Source organism: Cyanistes caeruleus, chromosome 5 (assembly GCF_971803275.1).
Source record: "Cyanistes caeruleus chromosome 5, bCyaCae1.hap1.1, whole genome shotgun sequence".
NCBI lineage: Eukaryota > Metazoa > Chordata > Aves > Passeriformes > Paridae > Cyanistes > Cyanistes caeruleus.
Window position 1 is genome coordinate 18482848 of NC_141705.1, and position 10672 is coordinate 18493519.

A 10672-nucleotide genomic window follows, 5' to 3' on the forward strand; every position below is an offset into this window, starting at 1 on the left:
GTGGATGTAAATATTAATGTAGAGTGTGAGCAACTTCAATGTTTACGCGTTAAATGGCTGCCCCGGGCCGCCGTTCCGCTGGGGGGCGCTGTCCGCCCGCCGGCGCGGTGCCCGTCGGGAAGGAGGCGGTGTCATGGCGGCGGCGGGTCCCGAGCGGCCGCGGCCCGCAGCGCTCACCCTGCTCGGGCCGGCGCCCGGCGCGCCCAGCTGCCCTCACGGTGAGCCGGGCTCGGAGGGTACCTCCCGAGCGTCCCTGTGCTCGGCTCCGTGCCTGGGCTGTTCTGCAGCAGCCTTTGCGAAGGCGTTGTTCTGGAAGCTCGGCTCTTGCAGCGGAGCAGTGAAAGATCTGCAGGTGTTCCCTGTGTTATCGTACCCTCCACATTTGTCCCTAGGTCCTGCACTTCTGTTTGTGAAGACCAGCCAAGGAAAGGAGGAAGGAAGAAGATTCTATGCTTGTTCGGCTTGTAGGGATAGAAAAGATTGTAACTTTTTTCAGTGGGAAGATGAGAAGGTAAGAGAGCAGTGCTTGAGGCTATGCTAAAGACTCAGGGCCACGAAGGTGGTCAGAGGTCTGGATCACCTCTCCTATGAGGAAGGGCGGAGAGAGTTTGGGTTATTCAGCGTGGAAGAGAGAAGGCTTCCTCCGGGATGTCCTTATAGCAGTCTCCCAATACCTGAAGGGGGGCCTCCAAGAAATCTGGAGAGGGACTTTTTGCAAGGGCAAGTAGTGAAAGGACAAGGGGTGATGGCTTTAAGCATTAAGAGGATAGATTTAGGTGAGATATTAGGAAGAAATTATTTACTGTGAGGGTGGTGAGGCACTGGAAAAGTTGCCCAGATAAGCTGTGGATGCCCATCCCTGGAAGTATTCAAGGCCAAGCTGCATGGGGTTTTGAGCTACTTGGTCTAGTGGGAGGTGCCCCTAGCCATGGCAGAAGGCTTGGAACTACATGTTCTTTAAGTCCCTTCCAACTCAAATCATTCTATGGTTTTATGAAACACTGGTGATTTTTTTCTGTATTTAACAATTTTAAAAGTATATTTTATTGTGAAAATCTCTGTGAAGTTCTATTTTCTATAATTTGTGTAATAGTTGATATTTAGCTGAGCACTTAATTCTGTCAGGAGAATGTGTTTCAAGTATAGCTTGAAGAAAGCTATAAAATTCAAGAAAATAAAATATTCAAGAAAGCCTGTGTACATTTTGAGCAAACCTAGCATTTGTTATTCTATTGCCAAAACATATAGGAAGTTTGCCAATGCTATGCAGTGTTGAACAAAATTGGGTACTTCTGATCCCAAGATTCCTTTGTTTCCCCCAGTAAAGATAGCGAAAATCTATTGGATACAAGCAACAGTGGGATATGCAAAATGTTGAGATGGTGGGGCACAGCATGATGCTTAGTAGTCTCAGAATATCTGCAGCAATTTCTCTTTGTCATTCATTTTGAATATCACTTGTATTATGATGTCTTTTCTTGTACTGAATTTTACTGTCTCCTCTTTTAAGCAAAACAGTTCCATAAGATTTGACCAAATGTCTTTGGAACTCTGTTGTGAAACCATGAGTACGTTTTGTGGGAACAAAGTAGAAGACTCAGAGGAGAGCGTGAGAGACTGAAGTGTTAAAGACTCAGGTGCAGATCATAACAAGGATCTGTCATGCTTTTAAAATGATTTCACACAAAAGACTTGGGCAATATTCGTACTTTCATCAGGTTTTCAGGATCAGGTCATAATTCTTCAGAGGGAACACAACTGCTGGCACACATTAATAGAAAGGACGGCTCTTTCTGTCTTCCTCATTATCACCTGTTGAGTTTTTCTCTGAGTATTACATGTAGTAGGAGAATGAAATGCGCAGTTTAAATTCACAATGAGAGGCTTGTGTTGTTTTGTAGCCTGCCCTTGTGCTGCAGACATACTTGTTCTTCTGAAATGGCAAATGTGGTTATTTTTCTTTGCAACAAAGTAGCTAAAGCATGAGACCTTCGATGCACCCTTTTTTCATGTTGAGATTTGATGTACAACACACAGTAGTAGCTGTTAGTTTTGTAACTTTTCATACATGCAAATTTTGCAGGTGTCAGAAACCAGGCTTGCAGCACGTGAAGAATATAATAGAAATCATCAGCCTTCTTTAACACACAGACAGAACGTGGACAGGTATTGGTAATGTATATTTTCTTCAGTAAAGATGTAAAAATACAAGTTTAGGTACTCCGAATGTAGAGATAATATTTCAGGATTCTTTAAAGAAATGAGGAGAAATGAAAAGAGGAGTTTGGACAAATAAGAGCTGTTGTATGGCAATGGAAAGGAAATTGCATGAAACATTTAACTAGAGCACAGTATTTTCAAAACAGGAACTGGAGGGGTTAAGGGGTTTTTTGGTGTGTGTATAGTTATTCTTATGTTATAATATGATTACAAGAGGTCAGTAGCAATTTCTGTTAAAAAAATTTATTTCTGACTTGTCTGCAAAAGTATCACACTTAACATTGTGAAAAGAAGCAAAGGTAACTTATTAACAAGTAATGCCTGAATTTTGTGTATATGGAACTTTATGGAACTTTGCTGATAGTTGATGGAGTTTTTACTCTGTAATCAAGTTATTTTATGGAGATTCCCAGTAAATTTGGAGACAATATTTTATGCATTTCAAAGTGTCCTTTGAATATTTTTTTAATAAATAATACTTCATTCTCATGGAGTTTTGCAAGAGCGATGTAAACTACATTGTCTGTTTAAATGTCTGAACTCATAAAATACAAAAAAACTCCTCCATAGCTCCCCTTCCTATTTTTGATACAGGCTTTTTTCAAACTTCGTTCCCTATCGCCCTTTGTAGGTACAAGAATTTTGTTCTGTTGCCATTATCAAAGAGGAGGTTTTGCCAGGAATGCCAGCAATTGCTATTGCCAGCAGAATGGGAAGAACACTCGGATCACCAGTTCCTGTATGATATCACCACTGCCCAGCTGAAAAGCCCAAGTCAACTTCTGTATCCACTGGAGAATAAAAAAACAAATGCACAGTATTTATTTGCAGACAGAAGTTGCCACTTCCTGCTGAATCTCCTTATAGATTTAGGATTCAGACGAGTGCTCTGTGTCGGAACACCCAGGTATATCAATGAGAATTCTTACACTTTCAAATAATATTTCTCTCTCAGAACAGTACAGCTTACTAGTGATTACATAGTCAATGATTCTCCCATAATAAAAGGTTCACTATGCTTTAATTGCTTGGGATTATCCAAACATCTAGTGGAGTCTAGCTTTGAACTTAAAATATATCTCTTATAAGAGAAGACTGTGGGAGCACTGCAGATAACACACATACACACTTTAGATCCCTTTGGTACTTATGGAAGTGACATTGAGTTTCTAACCTTACGCTTTTTTTGTGTGAGGTGGTCCGGTAGGCTCGACTGACTTCTCATCTTTTAAGATTAACCTATTTTTCTGACTTTGAGTACAGGCCAAATGGAATCACCCTAGTTTAGACTACTCTGTTTTCTCTATCTGTTTGGTTTACATTAATAAAGTACCAGACATTCTTGTCCTGCAGGATCATTTCTGAAGTTGGTGATCATGTGTTAAATTTCTTTGTTCCAATTTTTCTTCAGGCTTCATGAAATGATCCATTCAAAAGCATCAGAAGAGGAAGAATTCAGTGTTAGAAGCCTTCTGCTAGATATTGATTTCAGGTAAGTTTTAACAAATGTTTATGTATCTGAAGAATGTATACAAAGATGTGTATTCTAAGTGTTTTAAGAGATAAATTGGTGGTTGTTTTCCCTTTCTTGTCTCTGCATCTCTCTGTTCCCGTACACATACACAAATGACATTCAGTGGATGAGAAAAGTAAGTATACTTAATATTTTCTCAGTATTGGTATGTGTTGTCAGTAATCAGAACCCAAAGATGATGTTTTGCTTGAGGCCTGTTTTTGCTCTGAGTACCTCTTAGGAAAGACAGAGTTATTAATATTTTTCTACTGCTATCAAAACTTATTTTACAGGTATTCACAATTTTACACAGAGGATGAATTCTGTCACTACAACATGTTCAATCATCATTTTTTTGGTGGAGAGGTAAGGCCATTTATTTATTGAGTGTGTTGGTAAAAAAGTGCATGATGCAGAATTTTGTACGAAACTCATGACTAGACTGGTAGAAAACATCATGGGAAAACATGAATTAAGAACATTTTAATAAAAGCAGCAATTAAGGTGTGTAAGGAACATTAGTTAGCAAAACTGTAATAGCTTTGAAGTGAGTGGAAGAGAACTACTAAAAAGGAGGCAGTCTCATTCTTTGATTTTCAGTAATATTTTTATGTGTTAGCTGAACAGGACACTTTTTTTCAATCCTTCAAATCTAGGAGTGTTTTTTGAGGGGTTTTTTTTAATGCTACTCAAGAGGAAATTCACCTCCACAAGAGGGGAAAAAAGTTCCATCTTCAAAGTTGAAACTTCCACAGTTTATTGCCGGAGACAATATGTTTACAGGTTTTGAATCATCATTTCTGAAAATTAACCTCTGTTTCTTACAGGCTGCACATGAAACATGCAGGAAATTCTTACATGAGGAGAATGGTGAAAGAGTCATTATGGTAACTGATCCCCCATTTGGAGGTTTAGTGGAAGCACTGGCTTCTAGTTTTAAAAAACTGATGGCAATGTGGAAGGAGACAGAAAAAGAAGGTATGTATTATAGCCAGATGGGTGGCTTCTGCTGTAACATCATTTTAAGAAAAAAGTACCTATTTATAAGTCTCTGATTCTTATTCAGGTGAATGTGAGCATACTCATGTTCTAATTTCTTAAGATGAATTACCATATATCTAATTTACTCTCCTGATATTTTTAATTCAGTAATGCCCAATTCTCAAAGCCTGCCTTAAAAACTTTTCCCATTTTTTTCAAATCTACTTTGCAATTAAAATAGACTGTAAAGGTAGAGAAAAATAAGCTATGAAACTGGTACTGTTTCTTAGCAACTTAAGTGGATGTCAAATGGGGCTTACATGTGAAATGTACATGTAATGTACAAAATAATACATGTAATGTAGAAAAAAAGTACACGGCTCCACATGTGAAATATGCCAAAACTTTCTGTCGCCTAAGAGAACTAGTTCATCTGCCCAACGTGACATACGTATCTGTGTTTATATATTTGGAATGTTCACTGTAAATTTCTCATGCTGCATGTACTATGTTTTTGTCCTGTGTACACCAGTGTCTTTTCATTACTAGGTCATGACAACAAAGAGATGCCCATGTTCTGGATATTTCCGTACTTCTTTGAGTCTCGTATTCTTGACTTTTTCCCAAGCTTCAGTATGATGGATTACCAGGTATGGCTGAACCCAGTGAATCAACAATACCAGTTGTGTGCAATGTGAAGAGGAATATGAGTGAAAGCAGGTGCAGTGGTAGCACTTCTCTGTAGCTGGGCCTTGCTCATGTGAAGCCTGGATTCTGTATTTCTATTAGTCGTATTTGTGATAACTCGATCATGTTCCTGTTATGTATCTTTAACTCATCTGTCATTTATGCATGACCTCGTTTCTTCTGACATGCTCTCAGCATAACAAAATTTGCACTAATTCTGACAGGTGTTTGTTATAGAGGTGAGAGGTAACTTGATGAAGAGTATTTAATTTTCCACAGATGTTGTAATGTCAGTGGATAGTGCCCAGCCCTGGGAAAAAAAAAAAAAATCTATATTAGAAAATTAAGGTCTTTCATCTCCAAAACTGCTGGGATCAGAGTACAATTACAGTGATGGAAATGTTTGGAGTTACTTAATAAGTGAACTTGTCAGTGATAAAGCAATTAACTGGTATCAGCTTCTTCAATATTGAATCCATTCTCCGCATAGTTTAAGCAAACATACTTCAATGTGTTTTGAGAGTTCAGTCATGGGTTCATGATGCTAAAGGTTTATTTTTTCATGTAATGACTTTGCATGAATTTTGATATTGATGTTCTGAGCAATATATTTGTGTCTTGTAGAATGAAAATTTGTTGAAGAATAGTGGAAACTCATGCTAGGCTAGACTGCATTCCTGCCGTGTTCAGAGCTGAGAGTTTTTGTGACAAGTCTCTGAAGGCAGTGCTGGAAAAAGCAGGCTAATTGGATCTGCAACTTTGTAATTATTCTGGGATGGGTTTAGATGTCATTTCTCGTGTTGACAAACCAAACTCTATATATCCTTTTCTTTTAGCAGGATGCTTTTGTCAACAGCGGCAATGTTATCCCATGCAAATGAGCAAAAATGAATAAATACAATATGACTATTGAAGTATTGTCAGTCTAGCTTAATACTATGTTTGCATAAATTTACAAGTAAATGAGACAAAAAACTTGGTGTAGAATTTGTGATCTGATTCGGGGTTAGAGTCTTTTATATGAACATGAACATTTCATAAGGCACTTATAAAGATAATAAATACGTAAATAGCTTTGCCTGTGCTTAGCATTCAGTTTAAGACTCTTTTTTATGGTTTTATTTTTCTAGGTAGACTATGATAATCATGCACTGTATAAACATGGCAAGACAGGTCGTAGACAGTCTCCTGTCCGTATTTTCACAAACCTTACCCCAAGTATGATTGTGCTTCCTGAAGAAGAGGGATATAGGTAAGATGTATTAATTATCAGGTGACTTAAAATAGTGTCTTTGTTTTTAATTACGACATAAAGTCTCCCAAGGAGACAAAAGAGAATTTGGGATGGTGCTGTTCAATAGTGTCTTGCCTAACTTGGATGCCAGGCTTAAGACCACATTTTTCTGTCTCATTCTAAAGTTGCATTTTATATAAACAATGTGTAGGAGAACTGAAATGTCTAAAAAGACATTTAAGTTTTCCAGTGTGGAATGGTGAGATTCCTTATTTTGTCTGTAGGAAGTATTGTCTACATCTACAAAAGAGATTTACAGCCATGTCTGATAATCAGCTATTAATACAATAGTAAAAAAATGAACTTGTAAGAGAAGCATCAAGGACAGAGGAATTTAGTTTCATTTATTACTGATACTGTTGATAATTTGACCTGAATTTTACTATGTGGATGTACTGAGTGTAAATGGCCTAAGTGATTGTCATTTATGCAGCAAAGATATAATTCTTAATTCAACACAGTGATTTTGCAGTCCTTATATTGGTTGTTAAGGCTGTATAAAATTAATTGTTTTGTGAGCAAACAGTGGACCAGTACATCTTTTTTTCCCAGATTTTGCACTGTATGTCAGCGATACGTTAGTTCTGGTAACCAGCACTGTGAGATATGCAATTCATGTACATCAAAAGTAAGTATTTTCACTCCTTTCTGAATGGAAGTTTTAGCCATAGCCAGATAACAACCTCTGGAATACTTGCTTGGTAAAAACCTGTTCTGATACAGAGTTCCATGGGAAACCCACTGCAGTTCACTTTCATAGACTTTTATTACCTTCACAATACATCTTCCATAACCCACTGGGAATTAATTTCTCTTTCCCTAATTCCTTTGTGTTGGAAAGAGGACAGGACAAGTTTGCTGCTTGCCACTTAGACCAGAACTTAGCCAGCTGTGATCTGTTAACACATGTATTTTTTCTTATGCTCTGAAGTTGTAGAACTTGCTAATTTCAAAGTTTCATCTGTGGTTTTCACAGATTCTCAAGGCTGTTGTTTCTGAGTTACAGTCCTTCCTACAGATGAGTTGTTCCTGTAAGCAGTGGGGACCACACACAAGTAATTCTGTTTTAAAATAGAATCAGTTTGGGGCGGTTCAGTAAACTGTTTGTTTACCTTTTGTAGGATGGCAGACGATGGAAACATTGTGTTCTTTGCAAAAAATGTGTAAAACCCTGTAAGTACAGAAAAATATTTTCTAAATAGAAGTGTACTTAGTCCAAAGAAACAGATTCCAAACCAGAAGATAAAATATTCTATGAAATAAGTAAAATGTGGTAATTCAGAAGATATAGAATAAATGAAAAGTTTCAATTTCACATAAGTTGCTATTTGTTAATTTAGGTGTACTTGCGCTGTGTGGAAAGGTAACAAATTGTTGTCAAGGCACACCATATATATCCCATTTATATTTATCATGGCAAAACAGAAATATTTCCATTTGTCATGTGTTTTCTAATTTTGTAAACTTTGACTTTCACAAACAAATAGGCAATTACTAAAATTTTTGAGAGATCATTATAAAATTGTTTCATGCACAAATTTAATTGTGTTTATACCTCTGTATAAATAGCTGAAGCAGTTATTTTTGTTACTGTTACAAAAATAAAAATCTTTAAGTACATTGTAACATCTGCACTATTTCCTTTTGAAGATGACACACAGGATAAAAGTTCTAATGGCAAAATAATTAACACATAATTAATTGCACGGTATGTCTAGTAATGTGATAAGGGACCAGAAAGTGCATACATCCATCTCTATAAAGCTAATCCAGAATTAAAAATCTGGTAATATGGCCTGTACTAAAGCTTAGCTTCAGAATGTTTGTTTTAAACTTTTCCAAGGTGATAAATCACATTATATATTTTGCAGCTTGGTTTCACTGTAACAATTGCAACTGCTGCACTCTTCAAAAGCACAGCTGTGAGAAGACTGATGTTGGCTGTTTTGTTTGTGGCAAGACAGGTCACAAGCGCAGTGCCTGTCCTAGTCTCTCCCGCTCCAGAGCAGCTTGTCAGTAAGTGTGATATTGTGTTAACACAGTAAAATACAGCATTCAGATGAGATGAGATCTTATGTCATGGAATCAGTTCAGAAGATGATTTTTGGCTTTAGGTGCTGATATCAGCTTTCACTATTGCCCACTTGCTGCATTGCTGGGGAGTATATACTGAAGGGTGGGTATGATAAGAGGCAGGCCATTTACTGGGGATCCCAATTCCCTATCTGTGGGTTTTCTTTCAAAACTGATTTATATGGATCGCAAGCTTGGTGACTGGTGCGTAGAGCTCTGTCGAGATGACTGAAAATTGAAGAAATGGAACACTTTTATCCCCTTTGAATTCCTCATGAATGGGCAGAGAAAAGAGTCACTATAATGGTTTTATTGCTTCTGTCTCTTTTGCTTTGTTGTAGCATCTTTTGCTTTTTTCCTTGTGGTATTTTGGGTACTTTTTGTAGTATGATCTAAATCTCCATCATTAATGAGTATCACATTGAGTACTCTTATTCTTCCATGATTGTCCTTTTGTTACATACCAACACTGTACACATAACTGTATGTATCAGAGAGTCAAGTAAATGGTGTGTGGTTGTCTTCAGGTGGAACTAACTGAAAAGAGGAAAAGGGATTTGATAAGAGATGATCCAGCAGATGGCTCAGTCTTTCCAGTTTGGGATAAGTGATTGCATTTTTATAAATTCCTCTCCAGAGTAATGGGAGTGATCAATATCTGTGATTCTGCACTGGAATGGCTGTTGCAGTGGAAGGCAAATTTTCCCTTCCAAAAGCTATACCTATGTTACAAAGTGAGACTCAGACAATTACCCTCTTGGATCAATATCCAGAGGCTCACCAGGTGCCTGCTGGATGGCAGATGGGTAGAGGTGTATTGCTTCATGTCCTACTGATATTAAACCAGGTTTTGCTTAGGGAGTATTAGACACAAAAGGTAGCAATGTTTCATTTTATATCTCTCTCATAAAGATTCCATCTCTTAATGTTTATTTTTCCTTTGCTAAAAAAAATTAAGAAGGATGGTAAAAGAATTTCATGAAATCCCATCTGTTTTTTCTGTCAAGGAAGATGCTGTTTTGTCAGTTGTACCAGAATGGTTTTAGTACTTTCAGGCCATCAGTTAGTTGTTTTGCTGATTCATTGCAGAAGATAACTTAGATTTCTTTTTCTAATAAAATTTTTGTGTGTTTTGTTATAATTCAGCGTTTTGCATTATGACATCTTTTGTAAGAAATGGAAAACAATCCACTTGCTAGTTGTATTTAGATCCTGTACTAATTGCAGGATGCTTCCTAATGGTGTTCATGTACTTTCTTCTAAGTCTTTCTATTACATATTCATGCATTATATATTCAGCATGAAACTCTGTGTGTGCTTTTTTGTGCTTGGTGGTGAGTTTCTTGTTTTCAATATCTGTGTAAATTTAAATGCTGAATAAATATATAAAATGAATGTATAATGGCAATAAAGTGGACAGGTTTGTGAAGTTGAAAGATCATAACATTTTGAGACGGAATGTTCCTTGTACTTTTTGTGACAGTACTTCACATACTGTCACAAATTCATATACTTATTTAAAATAGCAGCAAACTTATTTGTACAGAGAAGTGTGTTCTTCATTTTATTCTAATCTCTGTGTTCCTTTTTTTTTGCTTTACAGACCTGACAAAAAGAAAAGGCTGAAAACTCAAAAGAGAGTAAAAACGGGGATCTGTAAAAGATTAGCTATGAAACATGCCATATTCTCCAAGAGGAAAGTAAAGAATAAGAAAAAAAAGTCATGACTTGTCTTACTGCTACTTAGTTGCTTATTTATTTTTTATTGTCACCCTTTTGTTCTATTTTCTAAAAATGTAAGTGCTGACATCCAGAATAAAACCTAATTGAATTAAGTGGCAGTTCCTTTATTATACATCATTACTGGTATAAAAAAAAAAACAACCCCAAAACAACTAAGTGAA

The 10672-nt window shown here is 37.0% G+C and overlaps 1 protein-coding gene and 1 long non-coding RNA gene across 2 annotated transcripts; one reads left to right on the forward strand and one right to left on the reverse strand.

The window, feature by feature from the left end:
* Window positions 1-85: 85 nt before the first annotated feature.
* On the forward strand, window positions 86-10603 carry ZCCHC4 (zinc finger CCHC-type containing 4). The gene is made up of 13 exons (XM_086890144.1): window positions 86-218; window positions 393-511; window positions 2084-2166; window positions 2852-3127; window positions 3632-3712; window positions 4027-4099; window positions 4561-4711; window positions 5264-5364; window positions 6532-6653; window positions 7248-7323; window positions 7817-7868; window positions 8567-8711; window positions 10372-10603. Exons 1-13 carry the CDS (start codon window positions 134-136, stop codon window positions 10493-10495), a joined length of 1488 nt encoding a protein of 495 aa, XP_086746270.1. The 5' UTR covers window positions 86-133; the 3' UTR covers window positions 10496-10603.
* On the reverse strand, window positions 2448-7866 carry LOC147652957 (uncharacterized). Its single transcript, XR_015287100.1, has 2 exons — window positions 7808-7866; window positions 2448-5711 (listed from the first exon to the last, which is right to left on the reverse strand). It is a non-coding gene; the product is annotated as an uncharacterized LOC147652957 (long non-coding RNA).
* Window positions 10604-10672: the final 69 nt, after the last annotated feature.